We start from the raw sequence: 25,865 nt of genomic DNA on the forward strand, positions 1-25,865 counted from the left end.
GGTTACCCCACAGCAGAATGACGTGAAAAGGGGTGTGAGTAAGGGAAGAGGAAGAGTTCTCCATATGGCCCACCAGAGTACTCGCTCCAACCGGTGAGCCTGGTCTTTTACCGGGCAAGAGAACACAAAATTACCAAAAGTCCCGCAATACAGACAGCTCCTTGTGTTGATCCTGTGTTGCCGTTCCACTGGCGACAGCCCAGCTCTGCCTAGTTGCATAGGCTTGGGACACAGGGCCTTGGCTGTCTTCGGGGACTCTCGGGAACGGGACCGTCGGGGTCTTCAGGGATGCTTCGGAGGCAAGGTGGAATCCCTGGACTTGCGAGCGAAATCAAATTTCCGCTCCATCCATTGTTCCTGCAATCGCCCATCGATGCGGATGGTCAAAGCGATGAGGGAGTCAAGATCCATGGGTAACTTCCAAGCAGAAAGCTCGTCTTTAACCTCCTCCAAGACGCCGTGCAGGAACACGTTGAACAGTGTTTCCTGGTTCCACACACTCTCCGCTGTCAACGTGCGGAAATCCACCGCATAGTCGGCCACTCTGCGGGCGTCCTGCCGGAGCTGGATTAGATTCCGGGCAGCTTCTCTCCCGGAGAACGGGGCATCAAATACCTTCCTCACTTCTCCCACAAACCCCTCCAGACTCATGCACGTGGCCGGCTGTTGTTCCCATACGGCGGTAGCCCAAATGAGATCCCTCCCAGACATCAGCGTGATGAGGTAGGCTATCTTTGAGCGATCCGAGGGGAAGGAGGAGGGCTGAAGCTCGTAAATAAGGGCACACTGAGCTAAAAACGCCCGACAGGTGCTGGACTCTCCATTAAAGCATTCCGGGGAGGTAAACGGGGCTCCCGGGAAGGTGGAGTGGCCTGTGGGGCGGCGCTGCTAACTGCCGAGTTACTGAGGGGTGGTGGGGTTACCACCGTGGCAGGCTGCCCCCCAGACAACCCGCGGAATAGATCCAGCAACATGTCCAATGCCCGGGCATGGCACTCAGCCAACATTTGTACCCCCTCCATAAGACCACAAAGCAATTCCTTGTGCCTACCAATGGAGGGTCCTTGGGAGGAGATGGCATTGCGCAGCTGGCCCGGGTCTGCTGGGTCAGTCATGGCCAGTTCGTACTATCAGGTATGAAGGTAAGACCCAAATGCAGACAACGTCGAATTAACAATGGTTTAATAATCCAACAGGGGCAGGCAATAGACAGGTCAAGGCAGGCAGGAGTCAGTAAACCAGAGGTGGGGCAACGGTACCGGACGGCAGGCAGGCTCAGGGGCAGGCAGAGTGGTCAGGCAGGTGGGCTCAGAGTCAGGACAGGCAAGGGTCAAAAGCAGGAGGGCGAGAAAAAGAGAGTCTGGGAAAAGCAGGAGCTGAGACACAAAAACGCTGGATGACTTGACAAACAAGACGAACTGGCAACAGACCAACAGAGAACACAGGTATAAATACACATGGGGTAATGGGGAAGATGGGTGACACCTGGAGGGGGGTGGAGACAATCACAAAGACAGGTGAAACAGATCAGGGTGTGACAGCTATCTTCTGTAGAGCGCCCATCCAGCGCTCATCCACCCCTACCTTGTCACAACACAACTGATTGGCTCAAACGCATTAAGAAGGAAAGAAATTCCACAAATTAACTTTTAACAAGGCACACCTGTTAATTGAAAGGCATTCCAGGTAACTACCTCATGAAGCTGGTTGAGAGAATGCCAAGTGTGTGCAAAGCTGTCATCAAGACAAAGGGTGGCTACTTCGAAGAATCTCAAATATAAAATATATTTTGATTTGTTTAACACTTTTTTGGTTATTACATGATTCCATGTGTGTTATTTTATAGTTTTGATGTCCACTATTATTCTACGATGTAAAAATAAAGAATAACACTGTAATGAGTAGGTGTGTCCAAACTTTTGACTGGTACTATACATCTAAAACCCTCCTCCCTATTACACCACTGTCACGCCCTGACCTGAGAGAGTCATTTTTCTCTGTTTGGTTAGGTCAGGGTGTGACATGGGGTGGGCATTCTATGTGTTGTATGTCTATGTTGTTTTTTCTTTATTGCCCGAGTATGGTTTCCAATCAGAGGCAGCTGTCATTCGTTGTCTCTGATTGGGAATCATACTTAGGCAGCCCTTTTTCCCACAGTCAGTTGTGGGATCTGGTCTTTGTGTTGCATGTATTTGCATGCATAGCTTTTCGTTCGTTGTATTGTTTACTGTTTTTGCTGGTTCACATTTAAAATAAAGTATGATGAACCCAACTCACGCTGCGCCTTGGTCTACCTTTAACAACGGATGTTACAGGAGATCCCACCACCAAAGGACCAAGCAGCGTGGGCCGATGGACTGGACATGGGAGGACATCCTGGATGGCAAGGGATCCTGGACGTGGGAGGAGATCCAGGCCGGAAGGGATCGCCTCCCTTGGGAACAGGTGGAAGCAGCAAGGGAGGTACAGCGACGAGATCGACAGGCAAGGCAACAACGGAGGCCCGAGAGGTAGCTCCCCCAAAAATGTTTTTTGGGGGGGCACACGGGTAGATTGGCTAAGGCGGGTTTAAGACCTGAGCCAACTCCCCGTGCTTACCGTGGGGAGCGAGTGACCGAGCAAGCACCGTGTTATGCGGTGATACGCACTGTGTCGCCAGTGTGTACTCACAGCCCGGTGTGCTCGGTGCAAGCTCCTCACCGTTGCCGTGCTAGAGTTGGCCGGCAGCCAGGGAGAAGTGCACCGGCTCAACGTATCTGGTCTCCAGTGCGTCTCTTCGGCCCAGGTTATCCTGCACCTGCTCTACGCACGGTACCCCTCATTCACCAGCACAGCCCAGTTCGTCCTGTACCAGCGCTCCGCCCTTGCCGGGCCATCGTCAACATCGAGCCAGGACGGGTTGTGCCAGCCCTAAGCGCCAGACCTCCAGGGCACCTCCAAGGCCCAGTGCACCCTGTGCCTGCTCCGCGCACTCTCCCTCCAGTGTGCCACCATAGCCCAGTACGTCCTGTGCCTGCTCCTCGCACTCTTCCTCCAGTACGCCTCCATAGCCCAGTACGGCCGGTGCCTGCTTTGAGCATGCGGTCCTCAGTGCGTCTCCCCAGTCTGGTGAGACCGGTTCCAGCTCCCCGTAGGAAGCCTCAAGTGATGATCAATGGTCCGAAGCCTCCAGTGATAATCCATGGCACGAAGCCTCCAGTGATGATCAATGGTCCGAAGCCTCCAGTGATAATCCATGGCACGAAGCCTCCAGTGATGATCCATGGCCCGGAGCCTGTAGTGATAATCCATGACCCGGAGCCTGTAGGGATGATCCATGACCCGGAGCCTGTAGGGATGATCCATGGCACGAAGCCTCCAGTGATGATCCATGGCCCGGAGCCTGTAGGGATGATCCATGGCCCGGAGCCTGTAGGGATGATCCATGGCACGAAGCCCCCAGTGATGATCCATGGCCCGGAGCCTGTAGGGATGATCCATAGCACGAAGCCTCCAGTGATAATCCATGGCCTGGAGCCTCCAGTGATGATCCATGGCCTGGAGCCTCCAGTGATGATCAATGGCGCGGAACCAGTAGTGATGATTATTGTTTTTGCTGGTTCACATTTAAAATAAAGTATGATGAACCCAACTCACGCTGCGCCTTGGTCTACCTTTAACGACGTTACAACCACTTTGACATTACATAGTATTTTGTGTATATCGTTGACAACATTTTTTAATTAAATCAATTTTAATCCCACTTTGGAACACAACAAAATGTGGAAAAAGTCAAGGGGTGTGAATATGCACTGTATATGTAATTTGGACTGGAAGCAATTGAAAATTAGATCTGTAAAAATAAGATAAATATTTGTAGAAAATCAAAGAGGAGGAATTTTGAAACAATATAAAAGGTGTACCTTTGATAAGAGAGGTCCAGGAACCCATCACACTTGTCTGTATATCTATAGCTCATATCGACAGTGAACTATTGAAAATTAGACTTATTACAGGAAATATTCGAATTAAATCAATGCAATATAAAATTGCAATTATAATGGGTGTACTATGGACAAGGGAGGTCAACAATATAAACTGATGTATATGTAATTTGGACTGGAAGCTATTGAAATTTAGATCTGTACATGAATTAATAACCACAGCTGTAAAAAGTCCTTCACTTTGATAATAGAGGTCAGGGAACGCACTGCACTTGTCTGTACATGTGGAGCGGAAGCCATTAAAAAGGATAATTATGAAATATTCATTTATAAATCAGGGAACTTTAAAATGGAAATTCTAATGGGTGCATCATGGGTTAGAGGCAATAGTGACTATGCCACAAGTGATATTAGCTCTCTAGGTCATGCAAGTAGGCTACAGTAAGTTGCGTACGAGTGAGAAAGATCATAGGCCTATTTATGTTTTTTTAGCTCATATTTTTACATTAAATCCATAAAAAATAAACAAGACACAATTTTAAAATGTAATTATTGAGGGATAAACAGTTGGTTTAAGATCTACAGATTATTTAATTTAAAAAAAAGTTTCTGTAAACACCAGCTACAGCTGATTGAACTTTTAAGACGGTCCCTCAGCAGCGATTGCATAATATTCCCTTACTGAAATCAACATAGAGTAACTTTTTTTCCAAAGGAAAATAATGGGGGGACCTGTACATTGGTCCTTACCCTCATCTGATAGATATATCACCGAATCATCCTAGGACCTTCTGTCTAAGATGTATTGACGAGAAAACTGAATATCAAATCAATATACAAACTGAAACCAAATGTACTGTGGTGATAAACCTTCAGTGTTCCACAAATGGCCATTGCAATTATTGGTTTAAGCATAGGCTACTCCAGCTATCCTATACGATTCAAATAATTCAAATGCATTTATAACGTCAACAAAACTTTATATCATGGCCAATTTTCTGCAATTCTTGCCATTTTTTATTCTGTTCTTCTTGACAATACAAGCGCGGTTGGGGAATTTATTAAGTGGAAACTCCCTAAACAGTCTGAGCATGCCCCCAGCATTAGGGACTTTTATTTCAGAAGTTTTGCTACCGAAGCCTATAAAAATGACCGACAACCGATTTGCAGGCCATTTCTCAGTCGAAAAGATACACACAAAGTGATGCAATGTTGTAATGTAGCCTATATCGTTCTGTCAAAATAACAATTATGTTACAATGTAACGAAAAAGGCGAGATTTTACCTGGTAAGAAATCACTTTCCTCTAATCTTTGGTGGATTGACAGTTTACAATTTTAGCTATGCGTTAACCGAGATTACAATGGTTCAATCTAAACAAAAAGGGATAGGCCTATGATATGTATGGAAGCAATTGTTGAAATACAAGAAAACTCTGTATTTAGGCCTACACCATAAACTATACAGTTAGGTGTTAATGTTAATGGAAATGCGTTTGTTAGGAATGTAGAGCAGGCAGGCACGAGATGATGTTATGTTTACAGTCAGAAAGGGGTTTAGATGGGGAATACCCAATGAGAATAACAGGGTCGATGTGAAAGGGATATTTTTTGCATTAGCCTACACTACACTTCTTTCATCTTTCCATCACATTTTCTTTTGAATTAATTAAGCAAATGCATATTATTATAATGTTATTACAACACTGAAATATTTGTTTCAGTTATTCTTTCATGCTCTCTCATCCAAGAAAGGAGTTTACAACTTCAGTTACACGCTCTTAGCAAATCTATGTCATGCTGTGCGGTGGAAAGGCTGAGCGTGTACTTGTTGAGCTCCAGGACCATCACAGAGTACGAGAGCCAGGTGATCAGGTCCCAGAGAACAGACATGGAGAAGGCTGCCAAACTGCTCCAGGTGGTGCTGAAGAAGGGTCGCAATGCCTGTGTGCTGTTTTTCGACGCACTAGAAAAGTGTTGCCAGTGCCCACAACAGTTCGAAAGAGTCACCGGCCTCCCAGGTAAGTCTCTTCAAAAGTGTACACTTTTTCATTTGATTAATTACAAGTAAATTACTTTGGCCTACATGTCTATAGTTTTCATGTAGTTTTCATCAACATTTAAATATGGTTATGAATAGTCTAGGCTTACGGTGATTTTGTGATTTTAATAAAATAAAGGTTAAATTAATTAAATAAATAAATCAAAATAATAATGTTATGTGGTATTTAGAGAGGTAGGCTAACTTGGCCTAGATTGCAGCACGTTTTCTTTGTAGTGTATGGTATATGTTATATGGTAAGCCGAATTCTACCCCACTTTACCGTTTGGAAGCACTGGAAACCCATCACCATTTGGTGTCCGATGCAGGTGAGGCCCAAGAATGTTCCAGAGGCTCAAGAATGTTCCATTCCTCATATAAAATCCAGTTTTTTAAAAGATAAAGTGTAGGCTTACATCTAAATGGTTTCTCCACGTGTCCAAAACTAAAGCTCATAGAAGGTTTTTACAGTATGTCATCATCATGATGCAACGGGAATCACCGGGATACTATTGTCAACAACAGACTATTTCCCATTTTTCAACCTCTTCCCTTTTTTCTCACACCCCAAACAACAGAGAGGAGGAGGAACAACACTGCCCCAACTTACGTCATCAACATCAGCCATTCCAATTTGAGTAACTGCATCATTGGAGATGGCAACTTTCAAGGTGTGGCAACGTGTATACAACAGCCTCAGAGCATGGGTTCAGAGGATGCTAGGCATGGTAAATTACAGTCTCATCAATTCATATCATTAAAATGATGTGTTACAAGATTCAAGGACATTCACAGATACAAGCACATACAGTTGAAGTCGGAAGTCTACATACAGTTAGGTTGGAGTCATTAAAACTCGTTTTTCAACCACTCCACAAATTTCTTGTTAACAAACTATAGTTTTGGCAAGTCGGTTAGGACATCTACTTTGTGCATGACACAAGTAATTTTTCCAACAATTGTTTACAGACAGAGTAATTCACTCATAATTCACTGTATCACAATTCCAGTGGGTCAGAAGTTTACTAAGTTGACTTTAAACAGCTCAGAAAATTCCCGAAAATGATGTCATGGCTTTAGAAGCTTCTGATAGGCAAATTTACATCATTTGAATCAATTGGAGGTGTACCTGTGGATGTATTTCAAGGCCTACCTTCAAACTCAGTGCCTCTTTGCTTGACATCATGGGAAAATCTAAAGAAATCAGTCAAGACCTCCACAAGTCTGGTTCATCCTTGGGAGCAATAATATCCCCCTTGGGAGCAAACGCCTGAAGGTACCACGTTCATCTGTACAAACAATAGCACGCAAGTATAAACACCATGGGACCACGCAGCCGTTATACCGCTCAGGAAGGAGACGTGTTCTGTCTCCTAGAGATGAACGTACTTTGGTGCAAAAAGTGCAAATCAATCCCAGAACAAAAGCAAAGGACATTGTGAAGATGCTGGAGGAAACAGGTACAAAAGTATCTATATCCACATTAAAACGAGTCCTATATCGACATAACCTGAAAGACCGCTCAGCAAGGAAGAAGCCGCTGCTCCAAAACCGCCATAAAAAAGCCGGACTATGGTTTGCAACTGCACATGGGAACAAAGATCGTACTTTTTGGAGAAATGTACTCTGGTCTGATGAAACAAAAATAGAACTGTTTGGCCATAATGACCATTGTTATGTTTTGAGGAAAAAGGGGTAGGCTTGCAAGCTGAAGAATAACATCCCAACCGTGAAGCACGGGGGTGACAGCATCATGTTGTGTGGGTGCTTTGCTGCAGGAGGGACAGGTGCACTTCACAAAATAGATGGCATCTGTCAGGAGGAATGGGCCAAAATTCACCCAACTTATTGTGGGAAGCTTGTGGAAGGCCACCTGAAACGTTAGACCCAAGTTAAACAATTTAAAGGCAATGCTACCAAATACTAATTGAGTGTATGTAAACATCTGACCCACTGGGAATGTGATGAAAGAAATTAAAGCTGAAATAAATCATTCTCTCAACTATTATTCTGACATTTCACATTCTTAAAATAAAGTGGTGATCCTAACTGACCTAAGACAGGGAACTTTTACTAGGATTAAATGTCAGGAATTGTGAAAAACTGAGTTGAAATGCATTTGGCTAAGGTGTATGTAAACTTCCGACTTCAACTGTATGTATTATTATAATTATTCACTTCACTTTTTGACCTGCACCGTTGGAGCTCGGAGCTTAAGAATTTCACTTTACCCTTCACTTTACCTTTCATTAATGAGTTCAAAGAAGCCATTAGATTCATAACGTTCATATACTGTACTGCATTCCATTGATGTCTCTATTACAGAGACAATGGGAGGCAACGTCACCAGTGATCACCAGAGAGCAGTACAGGCCTGTCCAGATCCAGAGCTCCAGAGGAGTGTCCAGATCTACAGGTCCCAACTGCAGTATGTCATCATCGGGGACAACAACAACCTGCAGGTTGAAGACACACCGGAATTGGAAGAAGGGGAAGAAGAAAAACTCATTCATGAAAGTAACTGATTGGATTTGTGTAGTGCTTTTCCAGATGCTCAAAGTGGTTTACATTGTATTGGGGAAACTCCCCTCATACACGACCAACTAGTTTCCATTTAAGTCATTTAGCAGACTCTTTTATCCAGAGTGACTTACAGGAGAAATTAGGGCACATCGACATATTTTTCACCTAGTCGCCTCAGCGATTCAAACCAGTGACCTTTCAGTTACTGGACCAACGCTCTTAACCGCTCGGTTACCTGCCGCTAGTGCCAAAGGTTACATGTTCAAATCCAGTGATAGAAAGTCGTTTTTGAGATTTTTATTTTAAGCCTATACCAAACCTTAACACTTACCTTAACCATTCAGAGTTAATGCCTAACCTTAAGATTTCTGAGTTAAAGCCTAAACTTAACCCTAACCTTAAAAGTTTGGAGTTAATGCCTAAACTTAACCCTAACCTTAAAAATGTGGAGTTAATGCCTAAACTTTAATGTCTGAGCTAGTTGTTGTGTGGAACTGCATCAGTATCCTATCAGAGCCATACATATATGGCTCTTCTATCCTAGATGCCATCTCCTGCTGTTGTGCCCTTGAGCAAGCTACTGCACCACGGGCGACCGTGGCTCTCAATCTCCATAAGTGATATGGGGACAAAATGTATGGCCATTGGCTACATTGTAATGTTCCTTGCTGTGTTGATGAACTTGATTTCTGGGGAATGTATATGTATTGTAAATTGTAGTGTATTGTTTGGATAGTATAACTTAACGCTACATAATCAAAGAATGAACCATATTTTTGGTCCGTAGACTTATGGAATAAGTATTGAATCATACAGTACATACATTACGTTCTGTGAACCCAATGTATAATGACCGCACTGACCACCGCTACTGATTAAGTGCATTTTATTTATTTTAAGAATTTACTTGCTGCAACAAAAAAAGGTGCTGTTTTACTTTGAATGTATTCTTAATGTATTCATTTGAATGCATGTGTTAGGACATACTGATTTATCTTTACTGAAAATTATACTGTATATATTCACTGTTCTACTAAGTTATCAACATTTGTTGAAATAGGTTATTCCTATAGAAAAAAAAGTTTATTATAAAGGTACATAAATTGTTATTGTTTTATACGTCAATAAAAAAAAGATCTCAATAATTTTGTTTCTCAATATTATTTATGGTTGAAAAGCTGGCATGTCACTTAATGAAATATCCATACAACATGATAAAGGTATTGCATTACATTTTTATTATTCTTTGTCATAATTTCTTGAACTCTCTGGGAGGGAGTTACATCTGGAAGGTTTGAACAGATTAAAGATACAAGCTACACAGCAGTACATGCATGTTGCTGTCACATTTTGAGCTTTCTTTTATGTATCACACAGTAGATCACCTCTACTTATTATAGTCCACATTTTGTCCTGCAATGACTTGTTTTGTGAGAAACAATCTCTAAGCTAGTTAATAGTAGCCTGGATCCTAACTGAATAGTTCTGTTTCACTTTACCAAACAGAGCAATTTAGTTTGGATCTAGGCTAAGTTAATAGCCCCAAGTCTAAATGATTTTAGTTGTGATGTAAAGTGTCAAGGAAACACAGACCTGCTCTATGGACGGACATTACTATAAATAATATTTACATACAGTATGCTGAGTCGCTGTGGATTTAATCTGTCACAACAATAATATGTTAATGATGAGAGAAGAAGGCAGTGTATTTAAGGCAGAAATATAAGGAACAAGACTGGATTTGAAATAGTCACTTTAATATACATACATCCTGATTCCTGGCTCCCGAATTATGCTTCTGGTTTAGAGACAAACTGTGTGGTTAAGACACCACAGTCACACACAACTGATATACAGATTCATGAAGGCATCATTTTGAGGCTTTGAGTTGAACAGTAGAGTAGCATTCTTTGCTGCCTATACAATAAAACAGAGGATGGTTTTAAGCATGTTAAATCATACCATAACTATTGTAAAGCAAAGAAAGACAATTTGAGATCATTTCATATATGCATATATTTCTGGGGGCGCATGCTTGTTACTGGGACAGACTAGATGATTTTTGGGGGCACAGGCTATACAAAATATTGACAAAAAGTGATTCCTACTGTTTGTGTCTGCTTTTGTTATGATTATCTAGCACAATTACTGTGATGATATCGCGCGTGTTCAACTACCAGTGACAAATACTGTGTCAATACTGTTCCTTCATCATGTCATAGCGTTAGTATCATAGAAATAGAATGAATAGGCTTGAAAGCGCTAACCCTGGAAATTTGACTGGTAAACTCATCTGTACACTCATAATGGCTCCATTGTATTGCGATGCGATAATTTCCATGGTCATTTGGAATGATCTATCAACTGATGCTGGATTGCCATGGTAATGAAGACTGTTCATTCAAATGACGCTAACTGATGTGACTCAAGCAATGGAATACATTTTTTGTAATGTCAGTTGAGTTAACTCAACAAAACATCACAGCACAGTATGAAGGGTACACATCCTGATTTTACTTCCTGGCATGGGTCTAGGTTGAAGATGACAAAGGTTAAGACAACGGGATTCTAATATCCCATAATAATATACAACAATGGTAGTTGGCAACAGCGCTGGCAGTTAGCAACGGCACTTTTCCCAGATTTATGACGACGTTGTCTTAAACTATATATTTGTGATGTAGGCATGGGTACACTCAAAATGGCTGCCAGTCCACCCATTATGCCATCATTGACTTGAATTGGGACGCCCGTTCTATTCATTCTATTTCTATAGTTAGTATATTCAGCAGTCTGACGTCTTTTGGAGAAGCATGCTCTAATCGGGGGCTGCGATGGCTATCTATAGCAAGGTCAATGAGTATTTACACCAGAGAAAAAATAATTATTTGGGTTTTATATTATGGTTTAAAAAGAAGGGAACCTTTTGGCACTAAAGCTGACACCTGACATTCCTGTAGACCCTACGCCTACGGAGAGACAGGTGAGAGGTTTGGGCTACCTTCATGGGTATGATCCAACTTTCAGCAAAGTGACACGCTGTTTGTTTACCTGTTATTCTTTATGGTAAAATGATGCTTCATCAAGACTGCTCAGAACCCAGAGAACATCAATGAGCATAATTCATTACTGTACCGTCAGCTAAAAATAACTTGAACATGTCAAAGAGAGTAAAAAGGGGGAGACAACTTTTCATCACAAACCACCTGACTCTAAGCCGAACCATATGTACACATGTATACCATACCATAGAAAATTATAACTTGTAAAAAAAATATCTACAGTTCCATATCCTTTCAAGTCATCATCCAATCGTTTGTTGCTTTTGTCTCATATTGTCTCCACGTTAAGGCGTTCACAGCTCTCAGTATGGGACTTGTGTTGTCAGCATCACACCTACTCTCTTATAATAGAATACCACAGCCTGAGGAATTCAAATATGGAGCGTTATTTTGCCTTGTGCTCACTGATTTTTCTGTGGGCGAGTAGCTCCTACCACATTCCACCAATTGTGCCAGTATAGGGGGTGATTGAGGCCATACCACTTTGAATCTTTACACTACCTCATACTTTACATTTGATCATTCAGTGTCCTTAACCACCTCTCTATGGCAGAACATTATGGGAACATTTACATTACTGAGCAAAATATTGTATAAAAATGGACTAGTATCCTTTTGTCTGAAAGTACTAGTACTGTATGTGACGATCAGAGCACATAGCAACAAGCACTGACTACACAGTCCACATTCCTCCAAGGAAAAGTAAAGGTCCACAGCCCGCTCTGACTGCATCGACAGACAGACTAAACTAGACACGTCTACTGGTATAGGCCGGATCGCAGCACGGTCATCCAGATCAAAACCCAGTCAGTCAGAGTTCTGTATTGTGCCATAAGTTCTGGGAGCAGCTAGAAGACAGTGGAGAAGGTAGACAAGGACGAGGGGAGAGTCTAGACCTCGTTGATTGTTCTTTCCGAGGGTCGGTAATCAGCTCCCTTGGGGGACGACATGTAGAAGGACTGGGTCTTGCGTTTTAAGCGCGCCCGCTTGGTGGCCAGGGAGAGGCTGTGCTTGCTGGAGGAGATGATGTCGTGGATGAACTTCTTGCAGTCCACGCACACTTCCATGGTGCTCCAGTCCTCCGTCAGCTCCGCTGGGAGCTCCACCTCGTCACGGGACTGGGACTTCTCCAGACTACCATGCTTAGACAACCTGAGAGAGGGAGGGAGGAGAGGTTAACACTAAGTTGTGTAACAGAGGAGGTTCTGTCCCTGTCCCTCACTGGGCTCAGTCGGCTACAGTTGCTCTTAAAATAGAACATAACTTCATTTGAGAATAAGTCTTGTAAATCTAAACAGGGAGTGTTATGATCTAGAGAAGAGGTAGAGGGGTGCCTACTTGGACATGGTCTTCTGAAGGCTGAGGCGGTGGTGGCTGGTGGAGGGTTTCTCAGTCTTGGGGGCTGCTGCTGCTCTGCTTGGTCCTGCTGCTGCAGCTGCTGTGGCTGCTGCTTTAACTGTTGCTTTTCCCTTTTCTGCTGAAACTGCTGCTGCTGGACCAGCTATACTGGCAGCTTTCCCCAGGGCTGCTACCCGGTCCCTGGGTAGAGTGGTGGTAGAGCCCAGGGAATATATGGGCAGGTTGGCATAGGGCTTGGAGGGCAGCCTCATCTGAAAGTCAAGAGACAGACATAGAGCAGAGTATGAACACACTCATAACGACACTGGAGGTACAGTATAGGACTGTGAATATTATGGGCTGACTTTCTATCAGTGTGAGAGAATAGATATGACATACTTTTTGACAGCACTGTGAACACACAGGCCTTTTGCAGAACTGGCAGGTGTAGGACCAGGTGAACAAGGAAAACCTTTTGGATCGGCAACAGAAGCAAAGCTGTAACAAAGAAGGAATTCAGAACAGGTGCATCAAAAGTTTAAGACAAAAACAATCAAATCATTCAAAAAGCAGTGTGTGATCAAATCCAGTGACCACAAAGATTTTGAAAGGAACGTGTAAGATGATTTTTCCCAACAATATGTACTGTGATGTTTAGTCCGAGAGACTTTGACTTCAGCTGGGTGAAAATGACCAGCGGTAAACTGACCTTTCCCTTCTTCATAGCGTTGTACACGTCCTTGTACTGTTGGAACTTCTCCAGGTCTGCTTTGACCAGCACCTGTCTGATGTGCATCACCTCTTCCACCGTCAGGGACAAGCACTCTACCGGGAAACAGAACTCCTCCTGAAAACACACACACAGCACCGGCCGGGTTACTACGACAACCGCACTAACTGCCCTTGTTACCATTCCGTCCACACACACCAGCACCTCTCGGTGCACTCTGTCCGGGTTCAGACTAGTTTGGCCAAAAAAAAAGTCTCCATTGTTCACTTGGCAAGACGAGGGGACAAACAAAGCACAAAGGGCAGGGAACGAGTAAACAACTTGAGTGATGACAGATAATGTCAATATTCGAGAAAATTCCAGAAATCCTCTACTTAGTTCTGCTTCACTTAAAAACAGACAAGGCCCCTCTGCTCTGTAGCTGGGGTTGCGGTTGGTTTTCTGCCCGTTTCTGACTTCAATAAATAAGCCTGAGGTTATCCTGGTGGTTATCCTGGTGTTGTTCCAATAATGTGTCTCAATAATGTGTCTCTATTCAAAGTTTTTGTTGTTGTTGCACCCAGCTAATGTTTCTCACTCCCAGAAGAACCATTAAAATACTGTATTTCTGTAATGCTGCGGCTCCTGCTGCTGATCTTATGACTCAGAAACAGTGGGCTGCATTGTCTCTTGCCCAGAGGAAGGGAGGGAGGGGGAGATCCCAGGGAGTATCAACAATAACAAAAAACAGAGACTTTATACTTGCTACTGAACAACAGTAGGTTATATACAGTATAAACAACATGAAGGACTTCATCTATCTAGAGCATTGTTTTAATTGGCAGTGGCTTGCTAGGCTACATGATGCTTGCAAGCACAACGACTATAACTACGGTTAAATGGAGGTAAGCTGAGTATGATGAAATGATTGTTGCTCCAGCGAGGGATGCATCTGCTGTTGACTGTCAAAATGCATGATGACAATCACACCTAAACTGAAGGGCTTTCTATGAAAACAGCAACAGTCCTGGGCTTAGGGATGGATCTCTAGGAAAGCAGGAAGCATTAGAAGAGATGATGATGAACTTTGATGTGCCAGCAGGGACATAAGGGGCGACTGGCAAACCTTGATAGGCTTTCTTCCCCTGCACAGAGCAGACAGGGCAGACCACACCATGCCCAAGACAAACACCTCGACAGGGTAGGAGCTCCATAAGGGGTGGAGGGTGTAGGGAGGGGAGTGGAGGAGGAGGGGGGTCCAGGGGAACAGATGGTGGACTATCCTCCCGACCTGAGAAGGACAGGGGTTATAGAGGTGGATGGAAGAGGGGGAGGACAGGGGTTATAGAGGTGGATGGAAGAGGGGAAGGACAGGGGTTATAGAGGTGGATGGAAGAGGGGGAGGACAGGGGTTATAGAGGTGGATGGAAGAGGGGGAGGACAGGGGTTATAGAGGTGGATGGAAGAAGGGTAGACCAGGGGTTATAAGGGTGAATGGAGGAGGGGTAGGACAGGGGTAATAGAGGTGTATGGAAGAAGGGTAGGCCAGGGGTTATAGAGGTGTATGGAAGAGGGTGAGGACAGGGGTTATAGGGGTGAGTGTGGCGGAGAAGAGGTGGGGGGATTGAAGGTGGGGTGTTAGGAGCATCACCTAACAGAAAGAAGATGGAGGCTGATGAACACAAGACAAACTGACACACTATTCAGGAACCAAAATCTCCAATGTGCTCATTTTCTCCAGATTGATAAACTCTTCTCTTTTCCTTCTTCTCTTCTGTTACTCACCAGAGACTTGGAGCTCTGTCTGGATGGGGGTATGAACTGCCGTACGTTGGTGGGCGTCTCCTTCTCAATGGAGTGTCTCCTCTGGTGGGCCTGCCGTCTCTCAGGCTGGGGGGTGGAGGAGATGGGTAGGAACATGGGTGGAGCTGGGGGTGGGGGGAGAGAGGATATGTGTGATATACTTTATGTAGTACTGTAAACCTTATATTACCAGTTAAGTTGACTGAGAACACTCCCTCTTTGACAGCATTATTCTCAGCATAGAAGAGCTGTCAGTTGAACGGCTGAGAGCTGTGAAAGCACATTATAGGATCTCTATGATAACCTTAACCATCTCTTCATGTCCACACCCTGGCTGAACCCTAACCCCAACCCTAGCTTCATGTCCACACCCTGGCTGAACCCTAACCCTAACCCTGGCTGAACCCTAACCCCAACCCTAGCTTCATGTCCACACCCTGGCTGAACCCTAACCCTAACCCTGGCTGAACCCTAACCCCAACCCTAGCTTCATGTCCACACCCTGGCTGAACCCCAACCATAGCTTCATGTCCACACCCTTGCTGAACCCTAACCCCAACCCTAGCTTCATGTCCACACCCTGGCTGAACCCTAACCCCAAACCTAGCTTCATGTCCACACCCTGGCTGAACCCTAACTCCAAACCTAGCTTCATGTCCACACCCTGGCTGAACCCTAACCCCAAACCTAGCTACATGTCCACACCCTGGCTGAACCCTAACCCTAACCCTAGCTGAACCCTAACCCCAACCCTAGCTTCATGTCCACACCCTGGCTGAACCCTAACCCTAACCCTGGCTGAACCCTAACCCCAACCCTAGCTTCATGTCCACACCCTGGCTGAACCCTAACCCCAACCCTAGCTTCATGTCCACACCCTGGCTGAACCCTAACCCCAAACCTAGCTTCATGTCCACACACTGGCTGAACCCCAACCATAGCTTCATGTCCACACCCTTGCTGAACCCTAACCCCAAACCTAGCTTCATGTCCACACCCTGGCTGAACCCTAACCCCATACCTAGCTTCATGTCCACACCCTGGCTGAACCCTAACCCCAATCCTAGCTTCATGTCCACACCCTGGCTGAACCCTAACCCCAAACCTAGCTTCATGTCCACACCCTGGCTGAACCCTAACCCCAACCCAAGCTTCATGTCCACACCCTGGCTGAACCCTAACCCCAAACCTAGCTTCATGTCCACACCCTGGCTGAACCCTAACCCTAACCCCAACCCAAGCTTCATGTCCACACCCTGGCTGAACCCTAACCCAAGCTTCATGTCCACACCCTGGCTGAACCCTAACCCCAAACCTAGCTTAATGTCCACACACTGGCTGAACCCCAACCATAGCTTCATGTCCACACCCTTGCTGAACCCTAACCCTAAACCTAGCTTCATGTCCACACCCTGGCTGAACCCTAACCCTAACCCCAACCCAAGCTTCATGTCCACACCCTGGCTGAACCCTAACCCCAATCCTAGCTTCATGTCCACACCCTGGCTGAACCCTAACCCTAACCCCAACCCAAGCTTCATGTCCACACCCTGGCTGAACCCTAACCCCAATCCTAGCTTCATGTCCACACCCTGGCTGAACCCTAACCCTAACTCTGGCCTTCTGGTCCACAAGTCAACTCACTCTTCCTGCCCAGTACAGACTCTGGAGAGGTGTCGTCCACCACCGATGTAGAGACACTGGAGCTGCTAGCTGACTTTTGACCCCCAATGGTGATGTCATCCTGTAAGGGGAACAACAGAGAGCAGTGCTGTAGGATGTATACTGATGTCAACTACCAGAAGAAGACACACACACACACACACACACACACACACACACACACACACACACACACACACACACACACACACACACACACACACACACTTACATCAGAGTCGGAGCTGTCCAGTTCAGACAGGGTGGGTGCTTTCAGCCTCTTCCTCTGACATAGGGGCTGGGCTCCACCCCCTGGTGCCCCTGGCCCCCCATTGGACAGACTGCTGAGGGTCATGGTGCTGGAAGTCTTCCTGCGGCCGTCAGGGCTGGACACATCTGGACAGAGAGGTTGTCACAAGAAGACTGATCAGACAGAGGACAACTCAAATACCCAGGAGTGATTTCAGCAGGATGCAAAGTAGCTAACTATACTGAACACTGCAGATAGAAATATCATGAATAGAGCTGGGAACAGAATTCCCAGCTCCACTTGACAGACAAACATATCTGTTCTACGTGATACATTTCTATCTGAGTGTTCGGTAATGTTGCACAGTCCTGAACAGACCCGAGGGGAACACACCAGCGGTAGGGAGGAGGGAGTGTGAGTTGAGGAGAGACGGAGAAGCAGCCTGGTGTTACACACACAACATGGATTCTACTTTCATTACCCTTTACGACCTGGACTGAGCAGGATTCTAATGAAACCCTAACCCTAGCTGACTCCCTCCCTCCTAGCCTCATTGACAACTCCCCCTAAGAGAGAGAGAAATAAAATAGGGAGGGAGGGAGGGGGTGACGGAGGAAGGGATGGAGAAGAGAGTGCTGGAAACAGCAGATAATCAGTAGCAGAGGCCGATCTGATCTGTGGATGCATTGAGGCCTTGCCAGGCGCTCTCTCTCTCTCTCCGTCTCCCTCTCTCTTTCTCACGCTCTCTCACTTTATCTCCCTCTCTGTGAAAAGGACCACGCAGTGAGCATGTGAATACCTCTTCTGGAAAAAGGCTCAAATATGAGCTCATTACCTCAGTGGGAGGCCAAGGCCCTCCTCCTCTACTGATGTCCTGGAGCTTCTAAACCTGCCTGCCTGGGAGAAGACTGGTCCTAGGATCCAGGTTTAAACTAGAGCAGATCAAACATCCACCATTTGCCTGCCTGGGAGAAGACTGGTCCTAGGATCCAGGTTTAAACTAGAGCAGATCAAACATCCACCATTTGCCTGCCTGGGAGAAGACTGGTCCTAGGATCCAGGTTTAAACTAGAGCAGATCAAACATCCACCATTTGCCTGCCTGGGAGAAGACTGGTCCTAGGATCCAGGTTTAAACTAGAGCAGATCAAACATCCACCATTTGCATGCCTGGGAGAAGACTGGTCCTAGGATCCAGGTTTAAACTAGAGCAGATCAAACATCCACCATTTGCCTGCCTGGGAGAAGACTCGTCCTAGGATCCAGGTTTAAACTAGAGCAGATCAAACATCCACCATTTGCCTGCCTGGGAGAAGACTGGTCCTAGGATCCAGGTTTAAACTAGAGCAGATCAAGCATCCACCATTTGTGGCACTATGCTCAGTGTCAGTCAAAAGTAAAAACATTGTAAAGCACTGCTTTCTGTAAACTATATTTGTCGATATAGTATAGTTCAGTCTATTTTAGTCGAGGCATAAGTAGTAGTGTTAGGATACAGCCAAATAGGCAGACAAACAAAGCAGGGCTAACATTATGTGTTGCTAGTCACATAAACAGAGCCAAACCACTCCACATACTTTACCTTGACGTGTAAGGATCAACTGTGGAGTGCTGTAGTATATGCCTCCACCTAAAAGGGAACACTTCCTTAAATATGATAGGCCAGACTGTACTAATGGTCTATCCCCGTCCCCAAACATAGCCTGTCATTTGACTACAGAACTCTATCTCTCTCAGTGAGTATTGGTATTGGAGAATCTGGCCACAAAGTAAGGGGATAAGTGCCCAGCTGCAATGAAGTTCAGATAGCCAACCATCACATACACACTCACGTACGTACGCACGCACACACACATAACACACACACACATTAAAGCTTCACAACAATAAATTGAACCGACTAGTAGCCGTGGATGAGCAACGGGTAAAAGAGCCTCCGGTGTGATGAAAGATGCTGGGATCAGTGGGAGAAATGTCAAGCACAGCCAATCAGCCTTGTCAAAGTTCAGATACCCCGCCCATAACAGGAAGTGTTGACACATAAAAGAGTAAGAGAGTGTAGATTATTAGAAATTATTTTCAGTGTCACCAATGTAAATTCATTGGCTATCTATCTCACTAGAGGATGTGATGACAACCACTGCAGTACAACCTTATAAAACAGAAGGTATCCTCTTCTTATCTGTTTTAAAAACGTCCATATACTGTAAGTTAATCAGAAGTGCTAAGTGACCAATGCAGGCGATGTTGGAGATACAAAGTGATATTTTTGTGAGAATGTGCTTTTTTGTGTTGAACAGATCCGACAGGTGTGTGTGTGTTCTGCGTGTGTGTGTGTGTGTGTGTGTGTGTGTGTGTGTGTGTGTGTGTGTGTGTGTGTGTGTTGTATATATATATATGTGTGCCGACAGCTCCTGTCTACGCTGCTCTCTGATCCCACCTCTGATTAAATTCTGCAGACTCACTCTCCAAGATGAACAACTGCTTTGTGAGAGGAGGACCGTCATTTTCTAGGAAACTGAGGAAGGTAGCTATGCACGTCTTGGTTGTTTGTAATGAGAATTTCTGAGTAATGGTGTTCTTTAGCTAAGGCAACTGTTTCCCTGATTTATGTTAGTATGGAAAAGAAAAAGGCCCAGAAGCAGAATTCCATGAATAGATTCTTCAGTGGGAGGCAGGAGCTCTGTTGTCTCTACTGGCTATAGGCTACTGACTTTTATCAATATCAAATATGTTTTTAACATACTGTAGGTTTCAACCCAAGCGCAACAATAGACTAGAGTAAAATGTAGGAAGATCAAATTAGTTTAGACTAATCCCAGAAAAAAAATTGAATTTGAAGTGAAAATTATTCAAGCATTTAGACAAGGAAAATACTGTTTTACAATTCCTCCTGAGGGACTGAGAACAAGGAGCACCAGCTGTGTGGAGATGCAGAAAAACAACTGCTTCTGAAGTCAGCAAGTGTGCCTTGGAGAAATAGTTCATTATCAGAGATGTACTGTAGCGACAGGCAGCGAATAAAACCGCTGGCCTGTTTGAGTCACATCTACCGTAGTCTTTTTCACAACTGTCTACGGTATGTAAGGCTACATCTAACTTAACATTATCCCTGGGCTTAGTCTGAGTAGATCATTAAGCCCTTTCACATTCCATGTGGAGATTCAAAAACAAGTGTCATAAGAATTGAACTAAGGTTCAGAACGATTGAAAGATATGCTGAGGTTGTGTATGAGTGAGTTGCTGATGTGAAGGCAGCCTTCAACCTCCCTTCTGAGCTTGACAGTTCTCATCCTGGCCAGTGTCTGACATCATGTCACAACCAGAGAGCACACTGCTGCGGTGCAGAGCCAACCATCAACACCACCACGGAAGCATGAGGAAGCATGAGATGAGAGCATTAATATGCGTGCTCTAGCTTGGGCAGATGGACAACAACCACGATAGATAGAGACGTAAAGAAACAGCCAGGTAACCGGACAGATCTTTACCTGACAAGTCAAAACTTTGAGACATGCTAAGAGGCCGAATTACTGCAAGAGAAACAATGATGGCGTTACAGAGTTATTAAGCCATCCATAGGAGGAATACGGGCAGAAGATATATATTAACTAAGCAAGAAGAAAGACATCATCTGCCGACATGTCTGGCAGCTGTCCATAGTGCAGTACAGTATGTTAGGAAATGTACAATGATGAACGTAGTCAGTAGAAAGTGCATAGCCAATGGTGAGAAATCATTAACATAATAACTAAATAAAAGACATTCTCTCTTCAGATTCTAAGGTTTGGTTTGGTTATAGTCAATACAGGCACTTAGCATAACACCAGACAAGGTGTATGTTTAAGTTGTACTACAAACAGAGCTGTAATGCCGAACAGCACAGGCATCCAAGAACAGTAACTTGGCTGGATGGAAGCATCGTTCAAACCAATGAAAGAAAGTATGATTCACCTTGTGTCTTTCATTCATGCCAATGCCCAGCACCCGTGAAAGTGCATAATCACAACATACTTCAACTTCTCACATAATGAGTGTGTGTGTGAGTGTGAGTGTGAGTGTGAGTGTGAGAGAGAGAGAGAGAGAGAGAGAGAGAGAGAGAGAGAGAGAGAGAGAGAGAGAGAGAGAGAGAGAGAGAGAGAGAGAGAGAGAGAGAGAGGGAGAGTAAGAAAGAGAGGAGAGAGGGAGAGAGAGAGAGAGAGAGGGAGAGTAAGAAAGAGAGAGAGAGAGAGAGAGAGAGAGAAAGAGAGAGGGAGAGTAAGAAAGAGAGAGAGAGAGAGGGAGAGAGAGAGAGAGGGAGAGAGAGAGTAAGAAAGAGAGAGATAGAGAGAGGGAGAGTAAGAAAGAGAGGAGAGAGAGAGAGAGAGAGAGAGAGAGAGAGAGAGAGAGAGAGAGAGAGAGAGAGAGAGAGAGAGAGAGAGAGAGAGAGAGAGAGAGTAAGAGAGAGAGAGAGAGAGAGAGAGGGAGAGTAAGAAAGAGAGAGAGAGAGAGGGAGAGTAAGAAAGAGAGAGAGAGAGAGAGAGAGAGAGAGAGAGAGAGAGAGAGAGAAAGACATAGAGAGGTGTCCCTCACCCAGCCTGCTCCTACGGATCACATCAGGAGAGACAGGTCTCAGTTTCCTCTCAGATTTGATCTCATCCAGGATCCTCTCGTGCAGGGTGGGAGGAACCTGGGGTTGGGGCTTCAGCTTCCTGTCTGCTGCCTACACACACAAAAGCACACACACACATGTGGACACACACACACACACACGCAGATACATACATGCACTCACACTGAGTTATGGGCATCAGAGTTATGGACATCAGGCCTTTCACCGCTGCCTCCTAAACCTTAAAGACACTGTCCTGTTAATATCACTGTCACTGTACAAAATATCACTGTCACTGTTAATATCACTGTCCTGTTAATATCACTGTCACTGTACTGTTAATATCACTGTCACTGTTAATATCACTGTCAATGTACTGTTAATATCACTGTACTGTTAATATCACTGTCACTGTACTGTTAATATCACTGTCACTGTACTGTTAATATCACTGTCACTGTCCTGTTAATATCACTGTCACTGTCCTGTTAAAATCACTGTCACTGTCCTGTTAATATCACTGTCACTGTTAATATCACTGTCACTGTACTGTTAATATCACTGTCACTGCACTGTTAATATCACTGTCACTGTCCTGTTAATATCACTGTACTGTTAATATCACTGTCACTGTACTGTTAATAACACTGTCACTGTACTGTTAATAACACTGTCACTGTCCTGTTAAAATCACTGTCACTGTCCTGTTAATATCACTGTCACTGTACTGTTAATATCACTGTCCTGTTAATATCACTGTCACTGTACTGTTAATATCACTGTCACTGTACTGTTAATATCACTGTCACTGTCCTGTTAATATCACTGTCACTGTCCCGTTAATATCACTGTCACTGTCCCGTTAATATCACTGTCACTGTCCCGTTAATATCACTGTCACTGTCCTGTTAATATCACTGTCACTGTCCTGTTAATATCACTGTCACTGTCCTGTTAATATCACTGTCCTGTTAATATCACTGTCACTGTACTGTTAATATCAATGTACTGTTAATATAGTACTGTTAATATCACTGTCACTGTCCTGTTAATATCACTGTCACAGTCCTGTTAATATCACTGTACTGTTAATATCACTGTCACTGTACTGTTAATATCACTGTCCTGTTAATATCACTGTCCTGTTAATATCACTGTCACTGTACTGTTAATATCACTGTCACTGTACCGTTAATATCACTGTCACTGTCCTGTTAATATCACTGTCACTGTACTGTTAATATCACTGTCACTGTACTGTTAATATCACTGTCACTGTGCTGTTAATATCACAGTCACTGTACCGTTAATATCACTGTCACTGTACTGTTAATATCACTGTCACTGTACTGTTAATATCACTGTCACTGTACTGTTAATATCACTGTCACTGTCCTGTTAATATCACTGTCACTGTACTGTTAATATAACTGTACTGTTAATATCACTGTCACTGTCCTGTTAATATCACTGTCCTGTTAATATCACTGTCCTGTTAATATCACTGTCACTGTACTGTTAATATCACTGTCATTGTCCTGATAATATCACTGTCACTGTACTGTTAATATCACTGTCACTGTACTGTTAATATCACTGTCACTGTCCTGTCAATATGACTGTCACTGTCCTGTTAATATCACTGTCACTGTACCATTAATATCACTGTCACTGTACCGTTAATATCACTGTCACTGTACTGTTAATATCACTGTCACTGTCCTGTTGATATCACTGTCACTGTACTGTTAATATCACTGTCATTGTTAATATCACTGTCACTGCCCTGATAATATCACTGTCACTGTACTGTTAATATCACTGACACTGTCCTGTTAATGTCACTGTCACTGTACCGTTAATATCACTGTCACTGTACTGTTAATATCACTGTCACAGTCCTGTTAATATCACTGTCACTGTACTGTTAATATCACTGTCACTGTCCTGTTAATATCACTGTCACTGTCCTGTTAATATCACTGTACTGTTAATATCACTGTCACTGTACTGTTAATATCACTGTCCTGTTAATATCACTGTCACTGTACCGTTAATATCACTGTCACTGTACCGTTAATATCACTGTCACTGTCCTGTTAATATCACTGTCACTGTACTGTTAATATCACTGTCACTGTACCGTTAATATCACTGTCACTGTGCTGTTAATATCACAGTCACTGTGCCATTAATATCACTGTCACTGTCCTGTTAATATCACTGTCACTGTACTGTTAATATCACTGTCACTGTACTGTTAATATCACTGTCACTGTCCTGTTAATATCACTGTCACTGTCCTGTTAATATCACTGTCACTGTCCTGTTAATATCACTGTCACTGTACTGTTAATATCACTGTCACTGTTAATATCACTGTCACTGTACTGTTAATATCACTGTCATTGTCCTGATAATATCACTGTCACTGTACTGTTAATATCACTGTCACTGTACTGTTAATATCACTGTCACTGTCCTGTTAATATCACTGTCACTGTACCGTTAATATTACTGTCACTGTACCGTTAATATCACTGTCCCGTTAATATCACTGTCACTGTCCTGTTAATATCACTGTCACTGTCCTGTTAATATCACTGTCACTGTCCTGTTAATATCACTGTCGCTGTCACTGTTAATATCACTGTCGCTGTCACTGTTAATATCACTGTCACTGTACTGTTAATATCACTGTCGCTGTCACTGTTAATATCACTGTCACTGTACTGTTAATATCACTGTCACTGTACTGTTAATATCACTGTCACTGTACTGTTAATATCACTGTCACTGTCCTGTTAATATCACTGTCACTGTACCGTTAATATCACTGTCACTGTCCTGTTAATATCACTGTCACTGTCCTGTTAATATCACTGTCGCTGTCACTGTTAATATCACTGTCACTGTCCTGTTAATATCACTGTACTGTTAATATCACTGTCACTGTACTGTTAATATCACTGTCCTGTTAATATCACTGTCCTGTTAATATCACTGTCACTGTACTGTTAATATCACTGTCACTGTACCGTTAATATCACTGTCACTGTCCCGTTAATATCAATGTCACTGTCCTGTTAATATCACTGTCACTGTCCTGTTAATATCACTGTCGCTGTCACTGTTAATATCACTGTCGCTGTCACTGTTAATATCACTGTCACTGTCCTGTTAATATCACTGTCCTGTTAATATCACTGTGACTGTACTGTTAATATCACTGTCACTGTTAATATCAAATGTCACTGTCCTGATAATATCACTGTCTTGTTAATATCACTGTCACTGTACTGTTAATATCACTGTCACTGTACTGTTAATATCACTGTCACTGTATTGTTAATATCACTGTCACTGTCTTGTTAATATCACTGTCACTGTACTGTTAATATCACTGTCACTGTCCTGTTAATATCACTGTCACTGTACTGTTAAAGTCACTGTACTGTTAATATCACTGTCACTGTACCGTTAATATCACTGTCACTGTACTGTTAATATCACTGTCACTGTACTGTTAATATCTCTGTACTGTTAATATCACTGTCACTGTCCTGTTAATATCACTGTCACTGTCCTGTTAATATCACTGTCACTGTACTGTTAATATAACTGTCACTGTCCTGTTGATATCACTGTCACTGTACTGTTAATATCACTGTCATTGTTAATATCACTGTCACTGCCCTGATAATATCACTGTCACTGTACTGTTAATATCACTGACACTGTCCTGTTAATATCACTGTCATTGTCCTGTTAATATCACTGTACTGTTAATATCACTGTCCTGTTAATATCACTGTCACTGTACTGTTAATATCACTGTCACTGTACTGTTAATATCACTGTCACTGTACCGTTAATATCACTGTCACTGTACCGTTAATATCACTGTCACTGTCCTGTTAATATCACTGTCACTGTACCGTTAATATCACTGTCACTGTACCGTT

General features: G+C 43.7%; 2 protein-coding genes across 6 annotated transcripts in view; one reads left to right on the forward strand and one right to left on the reverse strand.

Moving 5' to 3' along the window:
- Nucleotides 1–5,018: 5,018 nt before the first annotated feature.
- LOC106605543 (uncharacterized) lies at nucleotides 5,019–9,631 on the forward strand. Of its 3 annotated transcripts, none has more exons than XM_014201324.2 (4): nucleotides 5,019–5,211; nucleotides 5,674–5,943; nucleotides 6,542–6,691; nucleotides 8,289–9,631. In XM_014201324.2, exons 1-4 carry the CDS (start codon nucleotides 5,175–5,177, stop codon nucleotides 8,486–8,488), a joined length of 657 nt encoding a protein of 218 aa, XP_014056799.1. In that variant the 5' UTR covers nucleotides 5,019–5,174; the 3' UTR covers nucleotides 8,489–9,631. The 3 variants fall into 3 exon arrangements, with proteins under 3 accessions (XP_014056799.1, XP_014056800.1, XP_014056798.1); XM_014201325.2 differs by having other exon boundaries at nucleotides 5,044–5,211; nucleotides 5,647–5,943; nucleotides 6,542–6,634; XM_014201323.2 differs by having other exon boundaries at nucleotides 5,051–5,211; nucleotides 5,647–5,943.
- Nucleotides 9,632–10,226: 595 nt separating this feature from the next.
- Nucleotides 10,227–25,865, reverse strand: part of LOC106605542 (protein spire homolog 1) — a 61,300-nt gene continuing 45,661 nt past the window's right edge. The window contains exons 8-16 of one of the 3 annotated variants that reach the window (XM_014201320.2): nucleotides 21,882–22,011; nucleotides 18,892–18,939; nucleotides 17,293–17,456; nucleotides 17,043–17,142; nucleotides 15,381–15,523; nucleotides 13,596–13,733; nucleotides 13,286–13,384; nucleotides 12,887–13,158; nucleotides 10,227–12,700 (exon numbers count right to left, since the gene is read on the reverse strand). In XM_014201320.2, coding sequence (XP_014056795.2) covers nucleotides 12,439–12,700; nucleotides 12,887–13,158; nucleotides 13,286–13,384; nucleotides 13,596–13,733; nucleotides 15,381–15,523; nucleotides 17,043–17,142; nucleotides 17,293–17,456; nucleotides 18,892–18,939; nucleotides 21,882–22,011 — 1,356 coding nt within the window. In that variant the 3' untranslated portion in view covers nucleotides 10,227–12,438. Of the gene's footprint in view, nucleotides 12,701–12,886; nucleotides 13,159–13,285; nucleotides 13,385–13,595; nucleotides 13,734–15,380; nucleotides 15,524–17,042; nucleotides 17,143–17,292; nucleotides 17,457–18,891; nucleotides 18,940–20,800; nucleotides 20,843–21,881; nucleotides 22,012–25,865 lie in introns of all 3 variants that reach the window. The other 2 variants (XM_014201321.2, XM_014201322.2) reach the window with 2 other exon arrangements.

Source organism: Salmo salar, chromosome ssa05 (genome assembly GCF_905237065.1).
Source record: "Salmo salar chromosome ssa05, Ssal_v3.1, whole genome shotgun sequence".
NCBI classification, from domain to species: domain Eukaryota; kingdom Metazoa; phylum Chordata; class Actinopteri; order Salmoniformes; family Salmonidae; genus Salmo; species Salmo salar.

Bases quoted from the DNA above. Each gene is read 5' to 3' on its own strand.
- LOC106605543 (XM_014201323.2), top strand. From the start codon at position 5,175: ATGTTACAATGTAACGAAAAAGGCGAGATTTTACCTG. The intron at 5,944-6,541 runs GTAAGTCTCTTC...CCCAAACAACAG, and splicing joins AAGAGTCACCGGCCTCCCAG to AGAGGAGGAGGAACAACACT. The intron at 6,692-8,288 runs GTAAATTACAGT...TCTCTATTACAG, and splicing joins TTCAGAGGATGCTAGGCATG to AGACAATGGGAGGCAACGTC.